A 12,927-nucleotide genomic window follows, 5' to 3' on the forward strand; every position below is an offset into this window, starting at 1 on the left:
GAGCTACAACACATCGTAGTCGCAGCCGAATATCTGGGCCGTACCATCTCAGATCACAATCCATTACTGATCTCATTAGATTGGCATAGGGAAAAACCTGCAATCCTTACATGACGACTTAGGTCAGAAGCTCTAGAGGACGAGGATTTCAAACACTTCCTCCACAATAGTATCAAAGACTATTTCAAACTAAATACAGGAACAGCATCTACTAGAACATTAGAATGGGAAACCTTTAAACTAGTAACCAGAGGCAACTGTATTGGGGAAAATATAGGAGTGCAAAGATCTATTGAATCTGAGCTTAAAAAACTGGAAGACTCTCTAAGAGACACTGAATGCAAACTCCCCTCATGCCCTGAGCTGTCCCCTCTGTTGCGGGAAACTAAAACGAAAATAGTTGAAAAAAATATTAGTCTCTCTCGCTTCAACTACAAACAGTACTTAAGTAGACGACACGCTGAAGGAGATAAGGCAGGCGCTCTATTGGCATGGTTAGCCAAACCCTCCAAACAGCAAACTATTATACTCGAAATTGAGAGGACCCCAGGCGACAGAGTACTAAGCCAAAAAGAAATTAACGCCTGCTTCTTCGAATACTACTCTTCCCTTTATGCTTCACCCACCGAGTCAATTAACATCAATCAGATCACAGAATTGGAGGCACTTGCTCTCCCTAGACTGGAAATTGAAGAAAGTACAACCCTAGCTGCCCCTATTTCAATAGCAGAAATTAAAGCTGCAATACAAAACATGGCAAAGGGTAAAGTACCGGGAGCAGATGGTCTCCCTTCAGAATTCTATCAGCTATACCAGGATATACTAGCTCCTAGACTAATAATAAATTGCCACAATCCACCAATGAGGCCATACTGATCCCGTTATTAAAACCAGAAAAACCGGCCACTGACGTCCGCTCATACCGACCATTATCTATGCTGAACCTAGATTATAAAATCTTAAGCAGGATATTAGCTAATAGACTCTTACCCTTCATGACCTCACTGATTCATCAGGATCAGTTGGGTTTCATCCCTCTACGTAGTACAGCGCAAAACATAGGACGCTTAATCTCAATTCTCCACTCTGTACCTGATACCATGCCGCAAGCTGCAATAATCTCAATAGATATTGAAAAAGCTTTTGATAGCTTGAGATGGGACTACCTAGCGCAAGTTATGCTAAAATTGGGACTGGTGAGGGCTTCATTCAATGGACGAAATTATTGTACACAAACCCCACAGTGAGAGTACGTACGGGTGGCACCTTTTCCGAGCCCTTCACTGTGGGAAGGGGGACCAGACAGGGCTGCCCTCTCTCCCCCCTCCTGTTTGCTATAGCGGTACCACCCCTTGCACAAACTGCAAGATCCAAAAGATATTATGAGGGCATCCTGATTAATAATTGGACACACTACATAGCCCTCTATGCTGACGATATGCTACTTTTCCTCAATAACTTGAGTGCGGACCTCCGGGGGCTATTGAAATGCTAGAAAACTTCGGATCTGCCTCAGTACTCCGGATTAATTGGAGGAAATCCTCCATCTTTCCGGCATTCAAGAACATCCCAGAACCCTCTGATACTAGGGGTTTGCCCTGGTCCCCAAACACCTTTAAATACCTTGGAGTCAACATCTATCATTCAGTAGAAGACATGCTAGAGGGGAATATACATGGTGCAATTAGGGGCATTAAATCTAGCATGCAGTTCTGGAGCACCCTACCTCTAACAGTCGCAGGAAGAGTCGCCTTGCTTAAAATGATAGTGCTGCCCAGACTGCTATATTATTTTTTTACGCTCCCTCTAATAATCCCAAGTCTGGTATTTAAGAACACAAACTCACTAATCGCAAGCTTTATATGGGGACCTAACAGACACAGAATTGCACTACACACGCTTCAAAGACCTACTGGGGAGAGAAGTCTAGCTGCGCCTAATTTAGAGATTTATTATTGGGCGGGTCAGCTTCAATAGTTGGCTAAATTGATTAATAAACCCCCAGTAGCAAAAGATCTGCAGATACCTTTAAATTCCCCGCTAGGGAAACTCTTACATATAATATTGAACCCCAGGAAACCAAAAGAGCCTCTCCCTCTGGAGTGGGAAGCTGCTAGATACTGCTGGGATCTCTACCTCAAACGCTTGCATACAAAGACCCCCTGCGCCACTAAGATCCCTTTGGAGGCTTTGAATCGCCCCCCAAGCAATCAAACTACCAAATATATTAATAAACTAGCCCCTTTTAATATTACGAAATTGGGCGACCTGTTTCTCAACGGGAAACTCTGCTCTTTTGCAGAACTGCAAGACCGATTCGTCCTCCCACCTGGCTTGTTCCTCACCCACAATGCCTTCACTAGAATCGTCCAAAAACTCTGGGGCGCAGGAGCCAACGAACACCCGATCCACGGGGATGTGAGCTCCTCTGTTCCATAGGAGACCAAAGGGGAATAATTTCAGGGACATATAAATTCATGCAGAACAGCACCTGTGCCCCACTTAACAAACTCAAGATAAAATGGCAAACAGATCTTGATATTTTATTGGAAGATTCACAATGGTCCAGAATAACAGCCCATGTCTATGCCATATCCAGGAATGGAAGATTTAAACTGATAAACTTGTACATTTTTCATGGAGCTTACCTTACTCCCCAAATGTTATCCAAAATATATAACACAAATAGCTCCTGCTGCCCGTGATGCGCCGAACCGGCAGCTGATCTAATGCACATGTTATGGAAATGCCCTCAGATTAGTGCATACTGGATGGAAGTATTCAGGAAAATTGCCTGCTGCACTGAAAGATCCCTATTGCCAAATCCTATAGCAGCAATTTTGGGGGAGTTCCCAAGCCCCACAAAACTTAAAACCTTGAACAAATTCATAGACCTATCCCTTATCTTAGCGAAAAGAGAGATAACCTCACACTGGAAAGATCCAGGGGGTCCATTGGCAAATAGATGGCAAAGTGCACTAGAAAAGTGGGCGGAAATTGAGAGCACAGTGTTAACGAAAGAAGCTTTACGGGGCCAAAGACCAAGAGAGAGCGTAACACAATGGGACTTATTGCAGGAGAATCTAAAGAATGTGGATGCCCCTTCTTTGGAGGAAGACAATTCTGTTTCGGACTCGGACTCCGAACAGTTGGCTACAACTGCTTCATAAAAACACTGAAACTTTGACCTACATCAAGACCTCAGAGACTGGTCGTTCTCAGACCTGTATTGGATGTAGTGCACGATGGGGGGTAGGAGGGGTTACGTAGTTGGGAAATATCTTTATTTTAATAGTTTGATTTATGCTATCTTCTTTATAAACGCAATAAAAGATATTTTTTTTTTTTTAAAACAGGGAAAATAACAAAATTTACAAATAAATGATAATGAACTCTAACACAAAAATCAACCAAAATGTGACAAAGAAGAAAACATCTACCAAAAAACAATAGAAATAGATCATACCCCAAAAAATAAAAAGTAAGTCAAACATACTTTATAAAGGAAAATGTCAAGCATAAATTGGATGTAAAAAGAGAAATAGACTTTCCATGACAAAAAGGTACAAAGTATTACTTACATAAAAAATAAACCATAAAAAACAAGCAAGTTCTCTCGTACCTAAAAGAGAAAAGTCCACTTATACAGATATTTTGACTAACAAAATGAAAATCAAAACAAGCTATGCTTTTGCTAAAATATAAATGTACTAGTGAGCTTTCCCCAATAGAAAATAAACAGAAAAAAACAAAGGCAAAATATTTCCTAAGCATTCAGGTCTAAAAATCTGTAACAGCTAAGGATCATTTCTTCTCCCGTAGCTAAATGAAACCCATAAAGAAGGCAGGAAAGGAAGGGTCATTTATACATAGTTAAAGGAGGTTTTTGTACAGTCAACGTGCCCACATCTTGCAAGAGCTCCTGAATCTCACAAAAGCCATTCTATCATGCTGGAGCTTGGAGGATTATGGACCACCACCACTCATGTAAGCTGGAAAAGGCCACTTTCAATGGAAGCAAGTAGAGCTCAAATACTCCCAACATTCTTTGGTTTCTGTTGCACAATATAAAATGTCCACACCAACTTTCTAACATCAATAATTAATCCTTCTCCCTCCACTAGTGCATTCCCAACACTAACCATTCTGATCCACTTCCACTTACTTCAACTCCTTTAACTGAATTATATTTTCCTTAACGTTACTGGTTCCTAAGAGTAATGCTTTAATTTCCTAACTTTCACATTATTTGTGAAGTGGCCACGTCAAGACCAGGCCCTCCTTACACTGCAGTTCCTATTAATGCCTAAGGATAACCACAAGTCATATTCCCTTAGGAAGTTAAACTCAGGGGTAATATTTTTCAGGGGTTGCCCCTCTGCTGTGGCGGAGGAGCGTCACCCCACTGACGAAAAGCCGAAAAATAAAGGGATAATAAAAGTATTTCATTATCCCTTTATTTTTCAGAGTTCATTGGGCGGGGGCGGGCCAAGCTCCTCCATGTTAAGTGGAGGAGGAGTGGTATCTGCGTTTCTAAGTGCGCATGTCAGTTTGGCCAGCCGTTTGAGGGCGGCCAAGCTGACTTGTGCATTCAGAAACTCTCCACCCGGCTGTATTTTACAGCCGGGTGGAGACCAAGCGCTGTGCCCCACTCCCTCCCTGAGTGGCACTTCTGCCCGCTCAGGCCAATCGCAGCACTTCTTTCATGCTGTGTAACAGCATGAGAGAAACGTCATGATTGGTTGGCGAGGAACCCAACCGAGACGAGGCGGCTGGTGGGAGCGGCGGATTGCGGAGGGGCAGGTAAATCTATTTACTTTTTTTTTTTAACTGTCCCCCAACACTGCGTGCCCCTGCTCAGCGTGCTAACCCTACCCCCACCCCTTCCTGGCAGCAGCCACGACTGATATTTATATTTGGAACAAAAGCCTTCACTCACCGAACCTGGTGACATGGTTCTTCATCAGACAGCTTCTCTTTGGGCTGGCGCTGCAATGCCGAACAGGCCCCCATAGAGGGCTCTTTCCCAGAGTTCTTCTGCTAGGTGTACAATTGAAAACTTATGGTGAAGATATCACATAGGCGTAGACTGGAGTGGAAGTGAGTGTAATGTTAAAATAACCAAGGATCTCCACCTCACTACTTTATTCTTGTGGTAGTCCTTGTGAAGAGCAATTCGTCAGGACCTGGTGATTCCTAAGGTTGGGACTGTGATTCAATAGTAGTAAAGTGTCAAAAGCTAGTAACCACCAACACAGTGTGGGAAAATAAGTATCTTTCACATTATGTAGAAATACTGGGCCTGATTATAATCTTGGCAGAGGGAATAATCTGTCACAAACATGACAATATCCCATCTGCCATATTACAAGTTCCATCATATCCTATGGACTTGTAATACAACGGACGGAATATTCGTCAAGTTTATGACAAAGTATTCTGTCCGCCAAGATCGTAATCAGGCCCACTGTCACTAAATCATCTGACCTGAAGGGTAGATAAATCAAGAGAAGTATAAATCCTTAAGCATCTTCACAATTTTGTATACGTGTAGGGAAGATCCCCATACTGTTCAAATGTCTAGTTGTGTTTATCCTTAGTATTATTAAGAACTCCATATTCTTTGTTTGACTAGACAGTGTGTATGGTGGTTATTGTTGTTGTTGTTGTTGTTGTTGCTGTTTTTGCTGCTGTTAGTGTTGTTTTGTTGTTATCAATAATATGATTATTAATATTTTGATGTAATTATTAATACTACAGTTATTATTAGAAGCAGAACTACTAATAGTAGTAATAGCATAGATTATTTGCATGCTATGAAAGAAACACAAGCCCTTAATGAACACTTGACTTTTGTGCATCGCAGGTTGTACAGCGGAGAGAGTCACATGACTATAGATGCCTCTTCAGAGTATGTTTTGTACCAAGGGATCCCTGGGATCTGCTGCAGGAAGATCCAGTGGTCTTTGAGTATCTATATTTGCAGGTAAATAAATGAAAAGAAAATAATTTAATGAAAAAATGCAATACTCCACAGAGATGGTCCCAGCTAAAACTATTTCTCCACATAAAGCATGCTAACAATTTTGTTGAGGGAAGAAACATTACCAATTGCACATGGCACTATGGTTGATGAAATCATTAGTCTTTCTGCTTATTTTCCATGATAAACTTTCAAATAAAATAGTGCGTTAAGTTACTGATGGAGCTAAGAAGAATTCTGAAGGATTCAGGAGAGGATTATCAAATATTCAATTTGCTGGTCATGTGTTAAACAGTGGTGTTCAGGGTAACTGATCGTCATTCCAGTCGTATGGATGTTTGGTGGCGTAATAGCTTAATAAGCTGGATGTCTTCTTCTGATTCTTTGTTCTACAGTGCATGTAAAGTCAGTAAATCAGCTGTTGTTTATTGTCACCCACATTTCAAAGTTCAGGAGAGGTTCATCCGACTGGAGGGCAACCAATCTATGTTTTAGATGCTAGCTATGGTTGACGGGATTTGCTCAGATTTTAATCATTCACACAGTGCATTCTACACTTTGCATTTACAGTAGGTGCAACACAGTTTATATTTCCAGTAGGCAGGACACAGTTTGCATTCACAGTACGTGCAACATAGACCACCACCAACTCGAGCATTCCCCACTAAAATGTGTGTGTGTGTGTGTCTCTCCCTCTCTCTCTCTCTCTCTCTCTCTCTCCATATATATATATATATGTATATATATATATATATATATATATATGATCCTGACCAAGGCTCTGTGAAAGCCAAAACTCGTTTATGGTGTACTCCACAACAACTCACAAATGAAAGACTTTGCTTTTGCATGATTCAGCGTGTTGACATTTCTTTATTGGTGAATGGAAAAAGGACTTTTAGGCGTGGAGGCAGTTCCATGCCATTTCCCATGCTCCTCAGACGTTCAGGTAGACGCAGACATATCGCAAATGGAGGAAGGATGCAGGTGTATCCATATGTGTGTGTGTGTGTGTGTGTGTGTGTGTGTGTGTGTGTATATATATATACAGCCCAGCGCAGCCATAATGTAGCACAAAGGGTTATAAAGTGGCGCAATGCATGAATTGTACCACTTTGTAAATTAGGGGCAGCGATTTTGGCCTCGTTGGGCCACATTAGCATTAACAAAATGACACTAATGTGGTGCAAGGAGGAGCTGGAGGCTCAATAATCTGCCTCCTAGTTGTTTAACTTAGTGTGTTTTTTATATTGATGATTTAATTATTTGTTTGATTGTATTTTTTGAACTTGATTATAGTTTTATTTTATCAGTTGGTTTAGTTTAGTTTGATTTTTTTTTATCAGTTGAGCACTTCAATGGTAAATGCTAGTTTAGATTTTATTTTTGGTTTATGATGTATAGTATTTTTGGATATACATTTATTTATATATATATTTTTTAATATTTGGTTTGGTGCCCAAATGTTTGCAGTTAATGCTAATTCTTTTGGGGGTTGTATTGTTAATATTTTAGGTATCTATTTTTTGGGGGATGAATGCTAAATATTTTCTTGATGTAATATATTTTTATATAATTTAAATATGTGCATAACTAGTTTTGAGTTTATTAGAAGTAATTGTTTTTTGGTAAAAAGTGTTTTTGTCTACTTATTAATGATTGTTTAATTATTTTGGCAATAATTTTGTGGTTGATAATGTGTGAATCGATATTTTTGATGTATTATATGGTTATTTAAAGGTAACATTATTTTTGTTTTCGATATTTATTTCCGATGTTTTCGATATTTGTGTTCTCGGTATTTGTGGTTTTTAGAGTTTAGTATAGGAAGAGGATATTTTTTATTGAAATTTAGTTTTCAATATTTTTGTGTTTCAATATAGTATGTTTTGATATTATGTCAGTAACCTGACTAGAGCATATTTGTGACAAAGATATCTTAATCAGTACCAATTTTTCTCCCACTCTTCCAGTTGTTTTTAATCTGGTATGGGTCAAGGTATCTGATAGAGACTTCTAGTTGCATATTCCTTACCTTAGAATTTCCCCCAGGCGTCAGTCTGTATCCAGAGATTTTTATCGAGCAGTACCCCTGCGCGCAATCAAGTGATGTCAGTTGACTCCGTGCCCGTCATCGGCATAATGCTCGCCGGATGAGAGGGCACAGGTCCTATATATGCTCCCCCCCGTGTGCTGATTTCAGTTCTTTTCTTTCTGCGCCAGCCTATGCCAAAGAAGAGCTACCCCCTACAGTCACTTTTTGACTGGACTTTTAAACTTTTGTCAAAGCTTTTTTGACATTCTGGTGCATTGAGATGTCGTCACGGAAGACCGGGTTCAAGCCTTGCGACTGCTGTCACCGTATGATGTCCGTGATGGATCCGCACCTTGTGTGTCTTTGGTTTTTGGAGTGCGACCATGACCAGAAGTCATGCCCCAAGTGCCGGGCCATGAACCCGAAGGCTTTGAGGGAGCGGTCCCTAAAGCCACTTGTGGCCTGGCGCTTGGCTTCGCGTCACTCCAAGTCTCAGTAGAAAGGAAAGTCACTAGATCGCTCATGGAGCCCACACTCTTTGTCGTCCCTCTCTAAGTCCTTGGAACATTCGGGTGAGCACAAGATTAAGTCCAAGAAAAGCAAGCATTCTTCGACTTCACCCTGATGGTCGGATGACGTGACGCAGGAAAAGTAGTGCCATCCCTCTAGGCCTCTGTCCTCAGAGCCTACTTTAGGGTCGGCTCTGCGCCTCCCTGAGTTTCTGGGAGCAGGAGCCACCTCTGCCCAATTGTGTGAGTTTTACAGGGCCATGTGCCTCGTCTTTGGGTGGTCCGACCCTGCCGGAGTGCCTTCGGGTCCTGTGAGGTCAGCGGGGGCCCCCCGGGTTCCTCACCACTGGCTTGGGCCTCGGCTCGGAGGGCACCCAGGGACCCATTTCCGGATTTGGAACCGGCATCAGTTGCACCACCACAACCTTCCTCGATGATGGTCCAGATGTTGATGCTCCTGATGCTGCCTGGCCCCACAGTCGGTGTTGATCCCATATTCATTCCTGACTCTGACATGAAGCCAGACCGGCATCGCTAGATGACAATTCTGACTTTGATAGGGACCACCTTGCTCTTTAGGTTGGATCCTGACCCTTATTCTTATGGGTACGGGTACAGCATGAGTATGGAGGGGTTGCTGGATCCTTTAGAATACTAGCTTGATAACCCCATGGAGCGGCCTCAGGACCTGGGTGAAGCTAGTGGTCTGGACACTTCCCTTGGTGCTGGCATGCTCTCTCCCCCTAACGTGGCTATGAAGGTGGGATCTTCTTATTCAATGGTGCTGAGGAGAGAGGACGAGGTGACAGTCAGGACTAACCTCCTGACCGAGGTGCTTCAGCCTGGAGCTTCCTCTTCAGAACCCCTTTTGACCTTTGAGGAAGCCCTCAATGATGTCCTGCTGGGAATTTGGTCCAAACCCAGCACAAGGGCTCCTGTTAATAGGACTATCACCTTCTGCCATCGGCCAGTGCCTAATGACCCAGAGTTCCTGATACAACACCCCACCCCTGAGAGGTTGGTTTTCCAGGCCTTTATATCCCCAGATGCATTCCCTTCCGCACCCCCAGATAGGGAATCATAAATACTGGATCAGCTTACAAAGAAGATCTGGCATTGCAGTCCATGAAGACCCCCTGCCTGCTGGGCCATTACACCCACACTTATGGACATGCCCTTCGATGGCACCCATCTCTTCGGAGACAAAGCAGGCTCGGCGCTCAAGCGTTTTAAGGAGTCCTGGGATACAGCCCAGTCCTTGGGCCTCACTGCAGGCCCCTCGCCCCCCTCAGTCTGCTTTTTGCCCCTTTTATAGCTACAGAAGGGGTGCCCAACCACATCCCCTTCCCTCCAGCTACTGTGCCGCTCATGCTGCCCAGCCTCTGCTTGGCCAGGGACGTGGGATCCAACATCCTCGTAGATCAGGGGGCCAGAAGTCTGCCCAGTCCATCACCCCTCTTGCTGCAGCCTCCAAACCTTCCTAGTATGGCACTTCCCCAACAGGGACCAGTTGGAGGTAGGATTCACCATCACCTGCCCCACTGGCAATCCATCATGTCAGACAGGTGGGTTTTGCAAATAGTCCAAAGGGTCTACTCCCTCCCCTTCGAGACCATCCCTCCGTCCATGCCACCATCCTACTATCGGATGACGGGAGGATCACGTGGCACTTCTCCATAAGAAAGTTACGGCCAGCCATAGAGAAGGTCCCTGTGCCAGAAGTAGGTGATGGTTTTTATTCATGCTACATGCTGGTGCCCAAAAAAGACAAGGGTCCACCCTATCCTAGACCTCCAGTCCCTCAACCTCTTCCTCAAGAAGGAAAAGTTCAGAATGTTCAGTCTGGCTCAGGTCCTATCTGCCCTGGTCCTAGGAGACTGGATAGTAGCACTGGACTTGCAGAACTCATATTTCCATATTCCCGTCCTGCTTGCCCACAGACGTTACTTGCTTTTCATGGTAGGCCACAAGCGATTTCAGTTTACCGTGCTCCCCTTTGTCCTTACCAGTGCCCCTCGGTGTTCACCAAAGTGATGGTGGTGGTTGCAACTCATCTGCACCGGTCAGTGGTTTCAGTCTTACCCTACCTTACTTTGATGACTGGCTGTTGAAGGTGGGTTCGCCCCAGGCTGTCATCTCCCATCTCCAGACTATGGCAGACCGCTTGCATTCACTGGGGTTCACTATAACCATGCTGAAGTCACACCTGACTCCCTCTCAAATGCTCCCTTTCATCAGAGCTGTTCTGGACACAGAGCAGTTTCAGGCCTATCCTTCAGAGTGGGGAGTCCACGATATTCAGGGTATGATACCAATGTTTCAGCCGCTATCCTGGATTTCAGTGCGAATGACTTTGAGGCTGCTGGGCCTCATGGCCTCCTGCTCCCTGCTAGTGACTCTTGCCAGATGGCATATGCCGGCTCTGCAGTAGGACCTGAAGTTCCAGTGAGCACAGCATATAGGGAATCTCTCTAACATGGTCCAGATCTCACAGGGAACCACGCAAGATCTGCAGTAGTGGCTTTCGATCCGTGATTGGGTCAGTGGCAGATACCTCTCCCTTCCCCAACCAGATCTGACAGTAGTGACAGATGCGTCACTCCAGGGATGGGGCGGCCACATGGGAGAGGTGGGGATCAAAGGCATCTGGTCTCCAGCAGAGTTGGGTCTCCATATCAATATTTTGGAGCTCAGGGCGATCAGGCTAGCATTGAAAGCATTTCTTCCCTCTCTCAAAGGGAAAGTGGTGCAGGTGTTCGGGGACAACACCACTGCCATGTGGTACTGCAACAAGCCGGGTGGGGTGTGGTCGTGGACCTTTTTTCAGGAGGCTCTGCGTGTCTGGACCTGACTGGAACATCAGGGCATATCCCTGGTCATGCAACTTCTGGCAGGTTCTCTGAACAGCAGAACGGGCAAACTCAGTCATCAATGCCTGGTCAAACACGAATGGGGTCTCCATCCGGAGGTGGCGCATGGTCTCTTCCAGCAGTGGAGAGAGCCTTGGCTAGATCTGTTCGCCTCCACAGAGAGCAGCACTTGCTCGGCAACGCTTTTCATTTTGAGTGGAGCTCAGGCCTCCTTTATGCCTTTCCCCCAATATCACTTCTGAGTAGAGTTCTCAAGAAGATCAAGGATGACTGTGTCCAAGTAATTCTTGTGGCTCCAGACTGGGCATGAAGAGTCTGGCATCCCGAGCTGTTGAGCATGGTCATCAAACCTGTGATCAGACTGCCTCTTCGGGAGGATATTCTGTTGCAGCAGCAGAAGACGGTTCTCCATCCGAACCTGTGCAGTCTCCGCCTTCTTGCGTGGAGATTGAGTGGTGGCAGTTGACAGCGTTTGACCTTCCTCCCGAAGTCTGTACCATTATCTTGGCAGCCAGGCATCCCTCCACCAAAATAGTATACGCCTGTCGTTGGAACAAATTTGTGGCATGGTGCACAGACAAGTCTGTTGACCCCCTCTCTGCCTCTCTATTAGAGGTCCTCTTGTTTGTTCTTACACTAGCCCAGCAGGGCTCTGCTTTGGGCACCCTCAAGGGTTACTTGTCTGCTAGCTCTACTTTCCTGAGATTACCTGGCCAACCCTCTTTGTTTAAATCTCCTATTGTTAATAGATTCCTGAAAGGTCTCACCCATATGTTTCGTCCGACACTGTTCATAATGCCCTAATGGGATTTGAATCTCGTTCTTATTTTTCTGATGTGTGCTCATGTCCACCTAGGCTTCTTACTCTAAAAACAGCCTTCCCTGTAGCCATCACTTCTGCCAGCAGGGTGAGTAAGCTGCAGGCCCTTTCCTCAAAGCCACCCTTCATTTCCATCCATCCTGACAAGGATGCTTCGTACCAGGACTTCTACCAGCTAATGCATTACTAAAGGTAAGTAACTTGTTCAGTTGGGAAGAATCCAATTAATTTACAGCACACTTGCCCCAAAACAAGCTTAGAAGTACAAAATAAAAAATCCACAACAACAACTCTGCCCTTCACTATTAAGATGCTGGTGAAGCTGCACCCCTGTGATGAAGCATGACACCAAGGCCCTGATTTATACTTTTTGGTGCAAGACTACACTAACGCAGTTTTGCACCAAAATGTTTAGCACCGGCTTGTATCATTTCTGTGCACCAGCCGGGCACCATATTTATGAAATGGTTCAAGCCGGCGCTAAGCTTGAGCTAGCCGGGTGGGGGTGGCAGTAATGGAATAGGGGGTTGTGTGTCAAAAAACAACGTTAGGCTGGTTAGCGGTAAAAAAAATGCAGCTAAGCAGCCTCGTGTCATTTCTAGGCGCACAACCATCCTAAAACACGACTCCCTGGGAAAAGTCATTGCACCAAGTGCCATGCAGGGGGCCCCTTGTTAGGGCCCCCAGTGGCACGTTGAAAAAAATGACAG

At 44.6% G+C, this 12,927-nt stretch overlaps 1 protein-coding gene across 1 annotated transcript in view; it reads left to right on the forward strand.

Annotated features, from left to right (window-relative positions):
* Positions 1-12,927, forward strand: part of FRMPD1 (FERM and PDZ domain containing 1) — a 1,007,848-nt gene that overhangs the window by 767,056 nt on the left and 227,865 nt on the right. The window contains exon 9 of the mRNA XM_069205792.1: positions 5,867-5,986. Coding sequence (XP_069061893.1) covers positions 5,867-5,986 — 120 coding nt within the window. The remainder of the gene's footprint in view (positions 1-5,866; positions 5,987-12,927) is intronic.

The sequence above is a fragment of the Pleurodeles waltl genome, chromosome 1_2, assembly GCF_031143425.1.
Source record: "Pleurodeles waltl isolate 20211129_DDA chromosome 1_2, aPleWal1.hap1.20221129, whole genome shotgun sequence".
Lineage (NCBI taxonomy): Eukaryota > Metazoa > Chordata > Amphibia > Caudata > Salamandridae > Pleurodeles > Pleurodeles waltl.